Consider the following 19,946-nt stretch of genomic DNA (forward strand, 5'->3'; position numbering starts at 1 on the left):
AACAAACATTTAAGAAGCTTAAAAGTTTTTAGGTGTTCACCCATTTGTCTGTTTCTGGACGGGCACCAGGAATCTTTGACAAGGTTTGGTGATGACATTTTTTTTTTTTTTTTTTTTTGTCTAATCAGTCCGAGCCAAACGTGGAATTTTAATTCTCTTCTCTTACTGGGAAACTGGGACCAGAGCCATTTCCTACAAAAACAACCAATGAATTCTGTAAAAGGGAAAAAGAATTAAAGAAAGAAACGTACAGTTGTTTCAATCTGTGTTGGAGAGAGGGAGGGGGAGTGAGGGGAATAAACATTTCCTCTCCTGCTCCTGGTAAACACAGTCTCTCTGCTTATTTGTGGAGCTGATGACTTATTGTTTCTGTGATGAACGGCTCATTCGACGCCGATAGCAACGCGTTGTTGCCTGGATCTGATGCTGCTGCTTTGAAAAAGTTCAGATTAACAGGTGATGGAGCCTGGTGATTAACTCAGGGGGGTTTTTCATCCTCAAAAAACACTAAAATGTTCCTATGATACCATCTTTGAAACATTTACATCTACCTCTAACGACCAGAGTGAGAATTAACCATCTGATGCAGCACAAGATAAGATGATAAAAGATAAATGTAGCTGCTGAGCCACCGTCACGGAGCATCTCTGTTGATAAAGACGTGTTCTCAGGAATTTTGCATCTTTTTATAAAATAAGGTCAAATATGAAACAAGCTTGCTCACGTTGAGATGAATTTACAATGAAAATGACTCGGTTAATGTTAAATTTCACAAATTATCTCTAATCTTACTTCCTGTTTCAAATTAAAGGCGATCAGGATCATGCCGGTCAATAGGGGACCTTTAATTTTATGCAAGAGGTGTAATTGCTTAATTGATGGTCACCTAATTTAGCAATGAAAGCGATTGTTCTTGAACTGGTTGAATTAGTGCTAAATCAAGTATTTAAATGAACAGTTTTAAGTTTTGTGTTGGGAGTAAATCAGGAAACTAAGAATATGATGAATAAAAGTCCTGTCAGTAACATAAACCTGAATAAATCTACAGTCGAGGTAAACAGAGGCCACTTTTTGAGACTTTCTGTTAAATCCACATGCACGGAGGAGCAAAGCAACAAAAAAAAAGAAAAAAAAAAGAAAAGTCTAAGTGTGTAATATTGGTAAACAAGAAAACAAAAGATGACGGGTAAAAATAGACAGTGAATGGATTCTTACAGGCCTGTCTGTCACAGTGATGGATTAACACAGAGGAAGAATCCGTCTTTTCTCTCTCTCTCATCATAAGGGATTACGACATGTGGGAAGCACTAAAAGCAGGCAGAGGGTGAAATAAAGCAGCGCTCACTGAGGTTGGTGGGATTTTTTTAAATGTTTGCTGTTGTTGTTAACCTTTCACAAGATCATGGCGACATTTTTCCAGTTTGTGATCGAGGAACGTTAAAGAATACAAACTCACAAAATACGAAATAATCTGCAGATATGATTGATTTTTCTGACACAGTGAGCTGCTTCTACTTATGCAGTTTAAGATAAATGAATATATCAAAGTAGGAAAACTTGAGCTTTGCAAGATATTTTTAAAGATGCTTTTTTTTTCTTCTACATAGCCTATAAAGAAATACCCAAAGTCTTATTTGGCTTCAATATAATGCACAATTCCCTTTTTATTATTATTTTTTCTATCATATTTTCCACATTTTGTTGAGCAGAATTGTCTGTTTGGTGTTTTGTGCATGCATGTTGTGTTGCGTTGTGAAAACTGCTGTTGATGCTAGTCTGTTAGCATCTTGTCCTTTGCATCATTAACTTAATAAAAAAGCGACTCAGGTAAAAGAGGAGGTAGCCATCTTGTTATGAAGCAACCGACACCAACACTTCCAGCTGCAGGTTGGAGATATGACGTCTGGTATCTCAGTAAAAGCTACCGTTACCCCGCCGACCGCCTCCGATCATCATGAACTCAATAATCATGAATCAATGCCCTGCTGCCTGTTTCAGTTTTTGTTTTTTTTTCTTCTTATATCTCAAATAGTGAGCTGGTACCTGCCTCCGGTGCAGCTGTTTCCCACTCACTCTCGACAGTCACTCACATCTCTGTGAATCAGTGATACAGTAAATCGCTTTTCTCGCAAAAAAAACACCTCAGGTGCTTGAATGAATGAGAAGCAGCCTCTCCTTCCTTCCGCCGCCGCCGCTGTGCCGTCAGACGTTTGGTCCTTTGCTGTACTGTTCCCTGAGGTTGTAGGTCTGATAACACATGGAAATATCACACACCCCCGGAAGCCCGGAGTTGCCTCGTTTACCAGGATCTCCCGGGGGTCCTGGTTTTCCCGGTATTCCCTGATTACCCGGGTGTCCGATTCCGTCGAAGCCGCGGGGGCCTTGTATTCCTGCAGCGAATGAGAGGTGAGAGAACAAAATGAAAGCTGTTGCATTTATGGAAATAAAGATTTGATTCACCGTTCGTTCACTGTTTCTGCTGAGTCATGAATCACGTCGACTCTTTCTATACGCGACAGGTTATGTGTGATAAATGTGTGATATTTCCACATTTTAACTGTGATCCTTTTAACATCTTTAACATTTTAACTGTGATCCTTTTAAATATAAAAATAGTTATTCTTTTTGCACATATGCACATAGAGCACTTTATTGACCGATCAACCTCACTTGTCTTGTTTTTAACCTATTTATATTTATATATACATGTATATTTTCTGTTTTTGCCAAGAGTCAGTGAAACGAAATTTCGTTCTATGCACACTGTGTATTTTGAATGACAATAAAGTACCTATTCTATTCATTCATTCAGGTGAACAGGCCTCTTCCTCCTCGCTGCTCACCTCTCCCTCACCCCTCCTTCCAAGCTGTCGCTATAAAGTGCTCATTGAAAATTAAGTACAAACCGGATCCACCCACGTGTGTTTTAAAAAATGTAAGATTACAAACAGCCCAGATGCCTTTTTGTTCAGAGTGCACTCATGCACAGATCTGAGAGCTCAGATGTCAGAGCGCCGCGGTCGCTAAAAGAGCTGCAGCTCCGACACAAAGTGGCTTTAATGGACGAGGACGTTACAGAAAAAACACTTTTTTTTTTTACATACCTGGCTGTCCAGGTGGTCCCGGAGGTCCACGGTACCCTTCTCCTTTGCCGCCTTTGAGACCTCGTGGTCCCACGTCACCTGGGGACATAATGTGTCTGCTTTTAAAAAACTGCAATTATGAAGAGCGTGTCTGTAAATGAGCTGTCGGTTCAGAGCTGCAGGACTTTCACACATCCACACACCTGTCTCCAGGTTTCCCATTAAAAACGAACACGACTGCAATTTATTCAGGTATTTCTGAATATTTCATTACAAACCTGAATGTTATATAATGAAATTATCTACAAAGTTTTAAGTTCGGCTGAGCATCATTATCCAAAGAGTTCATATTATGCAGGTGGAGCAACAGATGAATGAATATTTACACAGCTCTGAAGTTTAGCAGATCCGTCTGCATGCTAACGCTCGCTATAGTTCAGCTAAAGAATTTGTCATTGACTTTTTTTTAAAAACCAAAGTCGGCGGGATTCTTGTCTCTGGTTTCCATGGATACCTGTACAAAAGTGTTGAGGCTAAAAGAGCCTCTAATGGGTTCTCTAAAAATCTGAATGTGCAGACAGTTGAGTTTTAGTAATGTGCAGGAAAAAATGTCTGAGCCTGAGGAAACTAAAGACGTAGCATGTAGAATATATGTTAATTCTATTGGTACAGCCACGTTCCTGCAACATGACGGTTAGAAAATGTTCAGTAATGTTTTATATATGAACATATAATTATCTGTTTTTCAATCTAACGTGTAGTGTTGTAGTAAAGGCCACCTAACCCGAGACCGAGTCAAGACCAAGACCAAGAGGGGGGAGCAAGACTATTTCCAAGACCTTCATTTCACCAATATTTAGTTCTGATAGGCTAGTGCTATTCCCCTCTGAGTCCGGGGTTAGCTGTTATCAACATCCGGGGTCTGTAGGTTGACCTACTGACCTCTGACCTGGATGATGTCATCTCTGAGCGCTGCCAGGCTTTTATCTCAACTAGCCGGAGCTTTAGTGAGTCCAGGTGGAGGAGAGGAAGCCTGTGGAAGCTGAACTTCATCCAGCTGCTCATTTTGTTCTGACAAGTCAGAAACACGCAGAAACGGACCGTAGCATTAGCCGTAGCAACAAGCCGCGCCGCACCGCGCTCAGAGATGACATCATCCAGGTCAGAGGTCAGTAGGTCAACCTACAGACCCCGGATGTTGATAACAGCTAACCCCGGACTCAGAGGGGAATAGCACTAGCCTATCAGAACTAAATATTGGTGAAATGAAGGAGTTTCTCTGCGTGTTCCTGGAGGCTGCATTCTGCTGCCCTGTAGACTCACATTATACAGATATACGCGGCTCTCGGCTGCTAATTTCCTCGGAACGACACCAAAGTTATCTGGGTGAGGAAATTATCGTATTTTATGCTAGAAATAAGGTCCAGATTGTAAAAAAAAAACTGCAATTCCCCTTAAAAGTTATTGAGTTACATCACATAAACCAAAGTGAATGAGTGTCATTTGCGGTTTAAAAAATAAACCAAAAAAGAAAGATGTCACTGCAGCTGTAGTCCTGACTGGTTTTGAGAAAAAACCCCAGCTCGACCGAGACCGAGACAAGGCCAAGACCTTGGAAATATGACCGGTCTCGAATACCACAAGACAACTAAAGTGCTATAGAGAGCAGCTTCAAAGGAGTGTGTGCATGAACTCTGGTTTTGTGTCATTGTATGAACCAAACATTCACACTCCCACAGGAAGAATAAACCGTTTACAGGGACTTTACAAAATAGAGTTTGATAAAGTTTTATCTGATCTAATGTTGCACTTAGTCAGAGTAAAAGGAAGAAGTGATGAAATCACAACTAAACTGTCCCACACACACACACACAACTATCCTTCCAGGGTAAAACCTAAAGACTTGGCCCCTCAAGTTGTGCAAAAAAGCAAAACCACAAGAGACAATGGACAGTGTCAATGTCGTCAAACTAGGCCACTACTAGAAATGAGCCCAACAACTTCCCTGTGCGTGAAGGACACAAGGCGATGTATATCCAACACACTTCCACTTCCTCAGCTCCCTGCAGTGTGTGTGACCTAACAAGTGGAGATAGTGCACTGCACACACACGGGAGTGGAGTGCTACAGTTTGGCATCTTTCACAGCTGATTAGCCGCTCCTCGTCTTGAAGTGGTGATAAATCAAAGGCAGCTCATTGAGATGCGTTGGGTATTTGTTGTCTTTTGCTCTGCTGATTTTCACTGATGTTCACTTGTTTAATGATCTTGTTTTATGGGGTACAGTGAACATCAACACATCCAATTTGTTAGTCGTTGACACTGTTTTGATTTTAATCGCTGATGAAAGCAACAGTAAATTTTGTCCCCCGCTCTTGTTCGTGACGTCGTCTTGTTATTTATCGCCTTGTTTTCGTCGGGCTAAAGAAGAAGAGAGGGGTTTTTTGTCGCTGCGGATCAGACACCATCTGAAAAAAACAGGGAGCGCTGCCAACGGATGATATAAATCCATCCTGCACTGCAAAAACTCAAATGTCTTACCAAGAATATTTGTCTTATTTCTAGTCAAAATGTCATTTCTAGTCAAAACAAATCTCATTCTACTTAAAATAAGACTCACCATGTTAAAAATTAGCTTGTTTTTAGACACGTTTTACTTTTTTCAAGCAGATTTTCACTTGAAATACGTAGAAAAATCTGATACAAGCACAAAAAACTTGCTTTCACTGGCAGATTTTTCTACTTATTTCAAGTGAAAATTTGTTTGAAACAAGTGAAAATGATCTAAAAACAAGTAAATTTTTAGGTGATGAGTCTTATTTTGAGATAAAAGAGTTTGGTTTTGACTAGAAATGAGACATTTTGACAAGAAATAAGACAAATATTCTTGGAAAGATTTTGAGTTTTTGCAGTGTGAGGAGCTGCAGAGGAACAGATTCAGACATTATTATGGGTCACGTGACGTCACCTTTGAGGCCGAGGCGACCCTGCATCCCCGGCGCTCCCGGATAACCAGGAGCGCCGCTTCTGCCCGGGTATCCCGGCGTTCCCATGGAGCCTTTGGGTCCCGGAGATCCTGGCTCGCCGGGCGGTCCCTTCACACCGTGGCAAGGTTCACACCGAGCCGGGGGGGCCAGGGTCTGCAGCAGGGCCGGGAGCTGGTCTGCAGGGTATAGAAGGTGTAGAGTTAAAGGGATAGTTCACCCAAAATTGAAAATTCACTCATTATCTACTCCCCCTCATGTGGACTAAGGGCTGGGAGAAGTTTCAGAGTCCTCCGTGGCTTCTCTGAGTTACGGGGGGCTCCACGCAGCAGTATTTGTCCATATAAAGGTTGCAAATGGATACCAACTGTCTTTGTAACAAAAAGACACACCAAAAAACATACCAATACCATGCTGCTCGTATGTCCGTGTCCGTCTTGTATTGAAGCCCCGAAATGTGAAATTGTCCCGAAAAAAAGTATATTTTTCAAGCTTGTTTATAGCGGAAGCTCCTCTTCCCAGTTCGTCCAAATTTGACGGACCAGGAAGAGGAGCTTCGAGAAGCTTCCGCTACAAAACAAGCTTGAAATATAGACTTATTTAATTTTACTCGGGACAATTTCGCATTTCGGGGCTTCAATACAAGACGGACATTACAGACGAGCAGCATGGAGGTATTTGGATGTTTTTTGGTGTGTCTTTTTGTTACGAAGACAGTTGGTATCCATTTGCAACCGTCATATGGACATGCACTGCTACGCCGAGACCCCCTGTAACTCAGAGAAGCCACGGAGGACTCTGAAACTTCTCCCAGCCCTTAGTCCACATGAGGGTGAGGAGATAATGAGCTTTCAAATTTCAATTTTGGGTGAACTATCCCTTTAAAGATCCTCACAGAAACTCCTCCTGATTAACAGTTTGACCACAGGATCCTGGCTTCTGTTTAATGTTTAAAGTCAGGTTTCTGTGAAACATTGCAGGATTTCAGCTCTCACAGGATTTCCTACTGATACAGAGGAAGAGTTTCTTCCTCATAGCTGGGTGAGCCAAGAAAAAGAAGAAGTTGTAGTTCATGCTTCAATGTAACTTAGAAAAAAAAAAAAGAGTGCGAAGGAACTAATGGGTTGATTTTATTCATTAATTCTTGCTGCAGCCTCATTCAAACGTACCAGTAGATAATAATGGGCATATGTGGATTATGTCAGCGACTACGTTTTCATGAACAGCAAGAATCTGATATTGATCTTATTCTGAATAAGACAATGTTCTGATTAAGGTGTTTACATGAGTTGCCTTTAGATTATTCGATAACCCTTTAATTTACAGGCCGTTAATTGCGTCATAAAGTCTAGAAATAGCCTAGAAATAACGGTCAATTTCATAGTAATGTTGAGAAATAAAGCCAAGAAATAACGATAGTTTGCGTAGAAATAGCCCAGTCAATTTGAAGGCCTTGGTGGAGAAAAATTCTGACCTTTCCCAAAAAATTCAAAGCATGAAAAGCATGTGTAATCTTTTGCCTTCATGAAAAACATGACATTATGAAATTGACAGTAATTTCTTGGCTATTTCTTTCTCTCTTTTTTTAATACATTTTTTGGGGCTTTTTTTTGCCTTTAATGGATAGGAGAGTTGAGAGAGAGACAGGGTGATTAGGTTGATCAGAAATAGCTGTTTACATGGTAGTTTCTTAATCAGAGTATTGTCTTTATCAGATTAATAACAGAGTTTAGTTGACCATGTAAACGAACTCATTGTTTTAACCTTAAAGTAAACTGTTCAGCCTCTGTTTTTTGTTATAATAATATAATAATCTCTATGACGACTGCTTCAGACTGAGTTCACAGACAATGACTGGCTGCTTTTTCTCTTCGGCTCGGAGCAGAGCAGAGCAGAGCGACATTGAGAAAACAAACAGATACTTACTACGCAGAACATCAGTGCAGAGCTTCAGAAGATGTTCGTCTGACGGAGGTTTGCCCTGCAACACACAATTACCCCGGTTTTGTTTTTTTTTCTTTTTTTTACTGACTTGAATCCTCTGTGGGACGGAGAGAGATCAGGCTGAGACTGTGATCGAGTACGCCTGCAGATTTATAGGATCTCCATGCTGCACTCTTTGTCTTCACATGGCCCACACACACTGACAGCAGCACCACCATTACTCCTGAACATCCCAGCACATCCCCCATCCCCCCACATCCCCCCACCCAGTCCAGACAGGAAATCACTGACTACATCTTTCAGCCTAGGGATGTCACGATTACTTGTTTTCACAATTAATTATGGTATCAAATGCCACGATTAATTAATCGTAAAGATTCCTAAATACCATTACTTAAAAAAAAAGATGATGTTGGAACCATATCAGCAGATGTGTGCAAAAAAGGTAAATGCACAGATACTGGTCCATTTAAAGGTGTTCAGGTGTTGTCCTGTTCGTCGCGCCGAGTTGTCACAAGTTACCGCACGAGTTTACCCGTGTAAGGAAAACTAATTTGTGGGCTCAAATTCAATTTTCTTTTCTGTACAGCTTTAACATACGTAACATTGAATTGGTAGGAATTTAAATGTTAGTGTGTCATTTGTAATAAACAAAACAAAACAAAAAACGATTAAAATAAATATAAACATTTGGTATAGATGACAATTTATGACCTGAATATTTCAAACACATATGACCAACACATAATTGGCCATATATTAATAGATACTTGAGATACTTTGTGTAAACAATGAGTAATTTCATTATTTTTAACCTTTATTTAAAGGGACAATGAGGAGTTTTGGAAAAGCAAAGTGTTTTCACACTACATTTATGAGCCTCCGCACCGTGAAATTCTTTGACCGGCGCAAGACAGACTCATGTTTTCATTCATCAAGAATTAAAGTCAGAGGTTGGAAGACGATCACATACCGTCGTAGTTCCCACCATAAACGGAGATTCGGCGGCGTTATTCTCATGACTCGCCACGAAACCGAAAGTAAAGAAATGCTGGTCGGCTCGCCCAGAATTTCCGCCACCACTAATAATATATTTATCAAAAATGGGCCCATTAACAAGTGTGGGTAGCGTAGATTCATCCACATTAACGTGAGACTTTTTTATAACCAAATAGAAACTCCTCGTTGTCCCTTTAACCAGGTAAAAAGACCCGTTGAGATCGAGATCTCATTTTCATGGGCGACCTGGCCAAGAAGGCAGCAGCAGACATCGTCAACATACATCCATAAGATACAAATACATTACAATGAATAGGGCCACAGTACAATACAGTATAAGTTAAAACAAAGTGCAAGGAGCGAGGGGGTCGTGGTGGCAAAAAAGGTCAGCAGAGGCATCGTTCAATTGATTTTTGTTGTCGGTCCTTTAGGAAACGACGGAAAACGACGGAAATTATATTTTGACTATATTTGATTTTACACATTCATAGAGTTGTGAAATTAATTAAAGCAGAAGTAAGCGATCCGGTGGTTTTGGCTAACTTCCTGTCAGCAGATGGAGTTAGCAGTCGACGCCCTCGTCCCTACGTCACCACATTCACACGCATCCCTTGGCTGCACACAGAGAGGACCGCCCCTTTATGCCGTTCTCTCTCCTCATTGGATAAAGGTTGTAGGATACAAGGAAAGTTTTCTCCTCGGCTAACAGCAGAGCAGAGTGACTGACAGACCCGTGTTTCAGACCAAACACTCTATGTAAGTGATTGCTGTCGGAAGATTACTCTGCCTGAACTATTTAAGACTTATATTAACACAAACATTCCGCTTACTTCTGCTTTAATGCATAATAATCATGATAATCGTAGTACCGTGACTATTTCTCTGACAATAATCATACCAAGACATTTTATAATCGTGACATCCATATTTCAGCCCGTTTATTTGACTCTCTCTCTCTTCTCTTTGTTAATCTGAGAGGAGGAGGAAGAGGAGGAGGGTCACTCACTGGTTTCCCTGGATACCCTGGCTGGCCCGGTTGTCCCGGCAACCCGTCGTGGCCAGGAGACCCCCTGGGGCCGGCAGCACCCATGTGGCCCATGTCGCCTTTCTTCCCCTCCGGTCCCCTGAGGCCGTCGTCACCTGTCACACCTTTCTGAAGACGGAGAGAAGAGAAGAGAAGAGAAGAGAAGATCCTCGTGTTAGAGGAGGAAAAAAAAAAAGAAGAAGGTGAAACTGGCTCCTGTATTTTATTATTTTTTATTTATTTCTTTTTGCAGCAACTGACCAAATGAAGTCGTGGTCTCATACATAAAGATCAGTCATCTGTCGTCCCACAGAGATGCTCGGTATTTAAAGTTTAAGTTTTCTTTTTCATCAGCATCTCCACACAGGAGCTGACATCTAAAACCTGGATTAAACCGTGTGTTTGCTGCTCTAACACACACTGCAGTCATTAGCATATCTTACTAACTATAGCTAACCACTACTATCTCATTAACTGGAAGCTCCGTCGTTCTGGCATCGCACCAAGTTTCCAGCTTCACCTACAGCAGCTCCCTCCTGCTCTTTATGGGTCTGGGAGAAAAAAAAAAAAAAAAATTTACAGCCCCAGCAGCCGGAGCCAAGATCGGATCAAACACATGAGTTAGCGCTCTCATCCTAACTCGGAGCCTTTTCTCCTCCTGTGATGTTAAAAGTGAAAATAGACCAGATGAAAATACAAGATGGAATGTGAGCTATAAAAGGTTTATGTCGAGATAAAATAAGGATGCTAACATTAGCCTCTGTATCAAGTGCATTTTTAACACGTTTCTCATCTCATTCGTATACGAGTCAGATGGAAACACTAGGCTAAACGTCACAGAGCGATAGAGCTCATGGACCTACATCAGATTAATTAGCTGATAGCTGAGTCGACATTATCAGCTTCAGATTATAAAAGAGTTTTCAGAATCAACAGTCGCTGGTTGGAGAAGTCAAAGAACCAGCGTCTGCTCTGCAACGACGGGAAACCTGACAGGTAAAACAATCTATAGCAACCTGTTAATTATTGCAATTTAACCTAATGCACAGTGATTTCTTTATTTTTCTTCATTTTTTAAATTTTTATTAGTGATCAAAAAGCTTCGTGTGGTGACTCGTGTTAAATGATTTACCTCCAAAAGGGTGCAGCAACCGAGGGAGGTGACATCTCTAGTATATACATTGTGATTCTGCAGACAGTACAGTAAAGTGTTTGATATTTAAGATGTGTGCGCCTTTAGAAAGGAGGTGCTTTTGTGATGTATATTTTTGCCCAGGGGGGCCAGATCTCCCCAGGCCTGGAGGTATTGGCTCTGTAAGTCTTCTATAGCAGCCGCGAAAAGGCTTGACAGGGCTCCTCACTGCGCCGCAGAATAAGACAGAATGGATTATATCTAATACCGCAAAGTCTAATTCGACAAACCTCTCCTTTCCTTCCCTTGGGTCCCACTTCGCCCTGATGGAAGAAAGAAAAGAGAGCAAGAAGGGTGGGGAGGAAAGAGAAGAGGGGAGAAATAGAGAGAGACAGTTAGAAACTTCTGCTTACATATCAAAGGCTGAGACAGTATGTCAGAGGAGCTGTGCTCGCTGCTCTGCATTGCTGATGCAGAACTGCTCTCTTTTCTGTCTGAACCGGTGGCTTACAAAACATTTTAGATTGGTTATTGTAATGCATTCTCTAAGGCTTTTTTTTCCTTTTCTCTCTCTCTCTCTGCTACTTGTTATAATGGGATGAAAAATGCATCTGCAGATCTCTTACTCCTTAAAAAACACCATCCATCGGTAACACCATTTCTGTCAGGCTTTTTTTTGTAGAATTAAACACTAGGACGTATATCTAAAGGATATCTTGGTGTGTCTCTCCTCTCCATATGTCTCTCTTTCCTCCTCTGTGAACTAGAGGCTGATTTAGACAACCGAGGTATCTTGATCAGCGATTTGCTTTATCAGCGGAAGCAGCAGAATATCATATTAGAGCACACGTGAACACAAGGCTCCTTCCTGTCCTGCAAAGCGTTCACATGTCCTCAAAGCGACAGGTTGGTTGTTATTCTCGGTGAACTGAACTTCAAAAAAAAAAACATGCTGGCAACATCCAACACCACGCAGATACTTAAAATGCATCAAGACGTCCAACTAGACTTGGACCAATTAGGGCTCGGGGAGTCCAAATCCTCCACAGCAGAACTTTACAGCAGATTTAAAACAGAGAGCAGCAGGAATGGGGCCTATATAACCCAGAAATTAGTTTTAGCATTCTCGCACTTCATTAGCATTTTTCCTCCAGCTGCCTTGTCTCCGACGTCAACGGGCTTTTGGGTAGATGCCTGAAAAATAAGCAGTGACCTCAGGGGCTGAGAGAAGAAACAAGAGCCAGCAGCTGCAGTTCCTCTAACGGCCACTAGAGAGAGTCTGATTCAATCTCCATAGACTCCCATGTATAAAGTAAAGGGGAACTACGCATGTTTGTTTGGTCGCTTTTCTGCTGTTTTGGTCACTTTTTTTCTCCCTACAGTTTCAGAGAAGGCGATCCATGGAGTGATGTCTACCGAGGGCAGTGGTGGACTGTAACTGAGTAAATTTACTTGAGTACTGTACTTGAGTACATATCCAGAGGATTTGTACTTTACTTGAGTATTAGATTTCTTTGGTACTTATTACTCTTACTTGAATACATTTCCAAGACAGATATTTTTACTTTTACTCGAGTTAATTTCTAGGAAGGCTGAAAAGTACTGGTTACTTTCAGGTCTACTCTTTTTTCTTTTCTTTTTTTCTAAAATCCTATTGGACACAAGCTGTGTTTGTCTGTGAAGGAAACCCTAACCCCTAAAAGCAGCACATCAGTGCAGCTGCTTTCAAAGAGTTCATTCTCATAAACAAGAGTTAAAAGCTCCTTAAATTCATTTAGAAAAAATTATAGTAATTCATTGATGTGAAAAACAAGAAATGTACTCTTACTCTTACTTAAAGCAGAAGTAAGCGATCCGGTTGTTTTGGCTAATGCTGCGTTCCAGGCAGGCTTTTGAAACCGTAAATTACAGCTTCAAGTCACGACTTACGACTTTGTAGCGTTCCAGGCAACCCACTCGTGTTTTTCCGACCTGTTTTACCAGTGAAAGTCACTATAACGGCCACTCGTAACTTCTGACCCGTGAACTCGTACCAGATCGAACTGGTACGACTTCATAGGTCGGAAGAACACGAGTTACGAGTTGCCTTGAACGCACCATAACTTCTTGTCAGCCGATGGAGTTAGCAGCCCCCGCCCTCGTCATGGATCTATTGGTCCTTGTCCCTACGTCACCACATTCAGGCGCATCCCTTGGCTGCACACACAGAGAGGACTGCCCCTTTATGCCGTTCTCTCTCCTCATTGGATAAAACTTGTAGGATATGAGAAAAGTTTTCTCCTCGGCTCAGAGCAGAGCAGAGGGACTGACAGACCCGTGTTTCGGTCCAAACACTCTATGTAAGTGATTGCTGTCGGAAGATATAACTATTTAAGACTTATATTAACACAAAAATATCGCTTACTTCTGCTTTAACAAGAGATTGCAGATTAGCTGTGCGTTTTTGTCGTAGTGACATAAAACAGTCCATGTTTCTTTGCAGACGAGAGCTGGGACACCGGGTCAGAGTTGCTGATCGTACAACGTTGGTTTTCAGCCAAGAGATGTGACGTGGAAGGCAGAGAGCCGTCATATACCCATCACAGTTACTCTGAAGCAGATTGATTTAGGTGGAAAGCTGCTTAGTTCCTCCTTAAGAGGCCCTTGAACTTTACAGCATCTTCGGTTCCCAACAGTTTTATTCCGCAACACAAAAATACGCCACATCTGCAGCGCTTCAGCGGAACTTGAATCAGTGCATGAAATAAGTTAGGATGTAAATGCACTGTCATGTGTGGTGTTAACCATGAGCTAAACGCCCACAGTGGAGGAAAAACACTGGTTTAAGACTTCCAGATGCCATTGTCAACCACGTCCTATGGTGGTTTCACACTGTTTCTCATTCACATCGTATTTCACATCGGCTGTCGTAATAAATGTCTGGCCACGAAGCCTGTGTGTAGACATGTGGGATGGGTTCGAGGAAAGAGGTGTTCATTTCCCCTTTGGTGCAATGATTAACTCTGCATCATGGTTCGGCCTAAACCTTAAAACCTAGACCTGACCTGAACTTTAATCACCACAACCACGGCTGTTGCATCACAACTCATAAATTCATTTCCCAACAGAAGCAGAAGTTGGGAACCGGATGTTTCAAAAACATGTACACTCACTCAGATCGTCTATCGTTTGATTTTATTCGGGCAAGAACACGTTTTTTAATTTTAATCAGTTCATTCACATTGACCACATTTCCTTCCTTTCTTTCCTCTCCAACTTCAAAATGAGTCACTGTCACATAGCTACTATCACCAGAGAGCAGCTGTCGCACTTCCCCTGTTATCATGTATGTTTTGGAATCATTTTTTATTTAGAGCCACCATCAATCAACTCATCAAAGTTGTGCAACCCTAACCTCATCCCCTGAGCTTCGGCTGTTATTGTGCACAGTAGTTTCACTTTTATTCAGCTCCATCTTCATGCCACATTAGTGAGAAGACAAGTGGTGCTCACTCCTCTCTCCTCTCTCTCTCTCCTCCTGAACTGCAGCGACTGAGTCCTATTTATTTTACCCAGCAGGAATTAGGAAGTCTGTCAGAAGACAAGGATCTGTCATATTCATTTCAGCGGTGACACACTTGTGATTCACTGCTGATGCTTTTAGCCTTGAGGGTGTGTCACATGGAAGTCGGGCCACTTCTCGACTCACTGGAATTACAGAGTGCGAACATTAAACTGCAGAGAAACAATCGCTTTATCTGCCTCAAGTGTCACACACAGGACTTCACAATTCTGTTTCCACATGATGAAATACACACACACACACACACAACTCTGACTGGATCATTGTGAAATCCATACGTACCGATCAATGCCTCTGTAATTGACACTTTGATCGATTCTTAAACGCTGCTCATTTGCTATTGTTCCTATTAAATCGTGTCGGTGAAGAAGCTCGAAACCTGCAAATCGCACAGGAATTGATATCATTATATATTTTTTGTATATTACCAATTATTGATAATGATGCTGACGATGATAATCCCAGGATGGATAAACATGTTGAATCAATCATGCTGCTCTGCCGCTTTTACCTTCTTTCTCCCATTTCATCTCATTGCCAAGATCAAATCATTTCTCGCTGCCAAGAATCGGAAAAAAAAAAAAAAATCCTTTCAGATTCTTGTAATTTCATCTTTACAGCATCAGCAAATATATTTCCTCTCCAGAGAGCGGGGCATATACGACTCTGACCTTTGCCTCCTTCTGCTGAGCATTTTATAATTACTTATTCTTCTCAAGTGGACTTGTTATTGCTCCCATGTTTTCATGACACTTAGAGAAATAATAATACTATTTTTTACTGTCATTTTAGAGGTAGCACTTCTTGGGATCATCTCCTCTGACCCACTTCCTCTTCATCTATTTCTCATTCTGTCACTTATTTCCTCATTAAAAACAAATGTTTAAAACATACAAAACATTACATAGGCTAACAAGCTAATTTGGGTTGTCAGCTGATAAAGAGGTTAAAACATTAATTGCAATTAACTGCAAATTGATCACACTTTTTGTAATTGCTCAAAATGTACTTTAAAGGGATATTTCTTCCGTTTAACAATGGATCTATGTTGCTAAATGCAAATGTACCTATACATATAGAGGCATTAAAAGGAAGCTGTATTAACGCATTATTATCACATTAGATTTAGATAAAAAATTGTTATGAAAAGTATGAAAGCTAACATTTTCGTTTTGTTATAGTATCATCCGACTCCAACCAGGCCTAAATGGAATGCGCCGTTAGCTCAGGTTAGCATAGAGAGAAGTTGTAGACCTCCTTTGTCTGATAAGATAATAACTAATAACCAGCAGTAATCTGCAGCAGAAGACCTTTGTTGCAGCAGACACTCTGGTTTTGTCTAAAATCAGTCATAACCTAACCTAATGGTCATATTTAACATTACGAAAATTAGTTAGCGCGGGCGTTCGTGACGTGAACGTTTGTTGACGTTACCTAGGAGATCTGTGTCAAATCTTGCAAGAGTGTGTTGTTGAGACACAGATAGGTCTGGAACAAAGTTCAATTTCTCCTGATTCATTCTTCTGAAATTTGTCCATTTTTGTGTCAAAATGTTCAGAAGAGACGTGGCTTGTGAAAAATGAGTTGAATATTTACTTCAGTGACTATAGAACAAAAGAATCGACCATAATCTGTGTTCACGTTCACTTCTCCCGTTGGAGTCAATGGACTCAAGACCTGCTGCTGCTGCTGGTCTCCTAAAGGGGGCGGAGTCATAGTCTGTTGGTCTCCTAAAGGGGGCGGAGTCACGGTCGGCTGGTCTCCTAAAGGGGGCGGAGTCATGGTCTGCTGGTCTCCTAAAGGGGGCGGAGTCACAGTCTGCTGGTCTCTTAAAGGGGGCGGAGTCATGGAGAAACCCACATAACAGATACAGGAAGCTGAGTAGTGTAGTGGAGTGTCTTGGTATCTAAACTGTCTCGAACGTGCTAGCTGGCCACTGTTCATGTCAAATGTAAGCTCAGCTCAGCTGCTAATGGGACGGTAGTTTATAGTTTATTCAGGTGTTTAACTGTTGTGGAGCAGTGGCGGCTGATGCAACACATTTAGCGATTTGCCCCTGTCGGTTAAAGATGTGCTCTGTACTTTGCCTCTGTAATCTCTCTGTCGTATCTGCTGCTGCTGCTGCTGCCTCTCAGCCTCTTCCTGCCTTTCACTGTATCAGATTTGTGTGGCTGCTCAGGCGGCCATGAAGTTGCCAATCCGTGAGTCTGTGAAGTGACCATTGATTTTTAGTTAAATGTCTGTAATTCAGCCCGAGTGTCTTCATTGTGTCCTCCTCTCTGCTGGTGCCAAGAATCTTGAGCTGTGCCGCTCTGATCTCCATCTGGTTCTGAGGCTGAGCTCTGAAACCTCAGAGTGGGTGGAGGTTGTTTTTTTGTTTTTTTTTTAACCACGAGGGGCCCTGAGCCTCCGGAGCAGCTCCCCTAAACAGATTAGCTCGGCTAAGTCACTTAGCCGCGCTCAGAGTCCCTGCTGAAAGTTGACTTTTTCAGACTACATTTTATTTGATTTTATGATTTTATAGTACTGTCTAGAGCCTCCGTCTGATTTATTCTCTCATTTTTATTTTGTCTCTTCTCATTTAATCTGTTTCCTCTTTTATTTTATCCCGCACTGCACTCCTGTTCTCTTGCACTGCTTTCTATTTAGTCTTTTATTGCATTTTTATGTGTTTTTATATGCTGTCTGAATTTAATCTTGTAAAGCACCTTGTAAAGTCACTTTCAGAGTGGTGTTATATTAGCAGAGTTAATTATGATATTTATTTTGTGATAAGGTTTTTTATGGTTACTTGCATTAGAGAGATTTCTCTGATTAACTGCAGAGAGAAATTATAAATCAGCTGACATGAGTTATATACAGTTATACTTACGGATACACCCTCCCTCCCTTTATACCAGAGCTGACGTTAATTCAAAACCTGCACTCTCGTCTATATCCTATTAATAATCGTAGCTCTGCCCCTGTGCTAACGTAACCTAACTACAGAGCTCTCACCCCAAATTAGCTCCTCATAAATGAGGACTGGCCGAGACACACTTCCTCATTCTCGTGCCCTTGTGGAGACACACACACACACACACACACACTCACACACACACACACACATTGTAAACCCCAGTGTCAGTGCTGCAGCTTTTGCAAACGTGAGCTCTGCTGCCACTCAGTGGAGACACCGTGACACTGCACTCACCGGTACGCCGTCGGTCCCTGGCTCTCCATCTCTGCCTCGCTCCCCCTGCAAAGGCCAAAGACATAATACATCATGATTAGCTGACGGTGTGTGTGTGTGTGAGTGTGTTTACATACGTGCTGGCACAGCTTCACGTGTTGTGTGTGTCTGTGTGTCTGTGTGTGTGGACTGGTTTTTCTATATTTGTGGAGAAAACTCAGAGCTCACTATACTTGTGGGGACCAAACACAGGTTTAAATGGCTGTAAATGGTGAAGACTTGTGTGGGTGTGTGTTGTTATAGGTGTGAGAAAGCATCGAGTCAATGATGGGTCCTCACAAATGCAGCCAGACGAGGATGCAAGTGTGCATTGTGTGTGTGCAACATCGCTGTGTCAACGTAGTTATGTGTGTGCGTGCTAGTGTGTGCTGATCCATGTCTTCATTCAGTGTGTGTGTGTGAGTGTGTGAGCAGAGAAAAGGTCATGATTACCACTAGCAGCCAATAAGAGAAACCCAGGGAGAGGAGGGAAAAGGAATTGGCGAACAGTGACCTTTAACAAACCTGACTTTTTATCTCATGTGTGGTTTCCAACTGCATCCTGCAGCTCTAAGACACTGCTCGTCTCTCTTTCCCTGCCTCCTCTGGGCCTTCACACTGTTTTCCATTAGTGCGAGTGTGTGTGTGAGCCAGCGAGTGGCTGATTCAGAGCATTCATCATCACACGCTTTGATTGTTCACTTTGTGACTGACGCCGTGTTCACAATGGTGGAAGTCGAGCGGCTGATGTAAATCAGTGTAACACAACACTGTTAGACTCACCACCCGAAGAAATAATAATAATAAAAAGAAGAAAAAAGAGAGAGAGACAATTTTGCTGAATCAATTGAAGAGTTGCTGAATGCATCGTTTGCTGACACCGATGAGTCAGGCGACTGAGTTCATTCTGTATCATTACATGTGAAGTTTTATCTGCACTGTCAATTATTTTCTATTAAAACCAGTCACCTGTTTAAAGGTATAGACTCTGAGCAGTGACATCTGTAGATGTGCCATCCCATAACCGACTCACACTGATGTATCAACCCATCATTATCACTGCAGCATCAGTTCATGCATCACTGTGACGTCACAATCACCAGAAACTAGTGTCATTCATGTTTTCCGAGAAATTACAACTGCATCATAAAACATGAATCAGATAACATTGTGTACAATCTGTACATGAAGTACTTCTAATGTGCAAACCCTTTTATTATTATTATTTTTGGCTTGATTTGTTATTTTACTACTTTATTTTATTGGTATTATTCGTTTTTTGCTTCTTCTTCCTTGCCTACAGTTACTCTGATAACTTGATGGACACTTATATACAGTACTATGTGCACTATTGCTACTGTTAACAACCTAGCTGCTGTTGTTATTCATATTTATTTCCGCTACTTGACAGTCAACCTGGCTGCTACTTTAATTTATAATCATTATTTTTATTATCATAATTGCATGCTTCTTTAATCTCTGACCCTATTTTTTGTAGATAAAATGTATATAGCTCCACCTCTCCCTGTGCATGTCTATACATATTTTCATATTCTTTATTTCAGCTTACTTTGCACAGTAAAGAATCATTGCAGTTACATTTCACTGCTGTTGTATTTGTACAGTCTAGTGTGACAAATTAATCTTTCTTGACTTCTTGATTTCCACTATATATTCCTGTACTCCACTGGTTTGAATGGGGCAGCGGTGACTGTAATCTCTTGGCTCGCAACACATGATGGATCACGCTTGAGAATTTTTTATTCCAAGTGAAAAAGCATCCAGCTCGTGTCAGAGTAACTGAGCAGTTGTTGACTGAATTAGACGTCTTGAATTAGTCAACTAACTCGGCTCAGCTCTGTTTCCCTGCACTTGTAGTTATTTGTCAGACTGGTTTACACCACTCAGCCACAAGTCATGTTTTGGCTCAGTGTCATTTGCAGCTCAGTCCAGGCAGAATAATTCAGGACAAACACAAAATCGTATTATGCAAACTGATATTTCACTT

General features: G+C 41.4%; 1 protein-coding gene across 1 annotated transcript in view; it reads right to left on the reverse strand.

Moving 5' to 3' along the window:
* Window positions 1-1,691: 1,691 nt before the first annotated feature.
* Window positions 1,692-19,946, reverse strand: part of LOC146966194 (uncharacterized) — a 69,852-nt gene continuing 51,597 nt past the window's right edge. Inside the window, exons 26-32 of the mRNA XM_085763990.1 lie at window positions 17,921-17,965; window positions 11,456-11,488; window positions 10,016-10,162; window positions 7,993-8,047; window positions 6,051-6,245; window positions 3,105-3,182; window positions 1,692-2,390 (exon numbers count right to left, since the gene is read on the reverse strand). Of these exons, the coding sequence (XP_085620116.1) occupies window positions 2,203-2,390; window positions 3,105-3,182; window positions 6,051-6,245; window positions 7,993-8,047; window positions 10,016-10,162; window positions 11,456-11,488; window positions 17,921-17,965 (741 nt within the window). The 3' untranslated portion in view covers window positions 1,692-2,202. The remainder of the gene's footprint in view (window positions 2,391-3,104; window positions 3,183-6,050; window positions 6,246-7,992; window positions 8,048-10,015; window positions 10,163-11,455; window positions 11,489-17,920; window positions 17,966-19,946) is intronic.

Source organism: Trachurus japonicus, chromosome 20, assembly GCF_045865225.1.
Source record: "Trachurus japonicus isolate A0001 chromosome 20, Traja_1.0".
Lineage (NCBI taxonomy): Eukaryota > Metazoa > Chordata > Actinopteri > Carangiformes > Carangidae > Trachurus > Trachurus japonicus.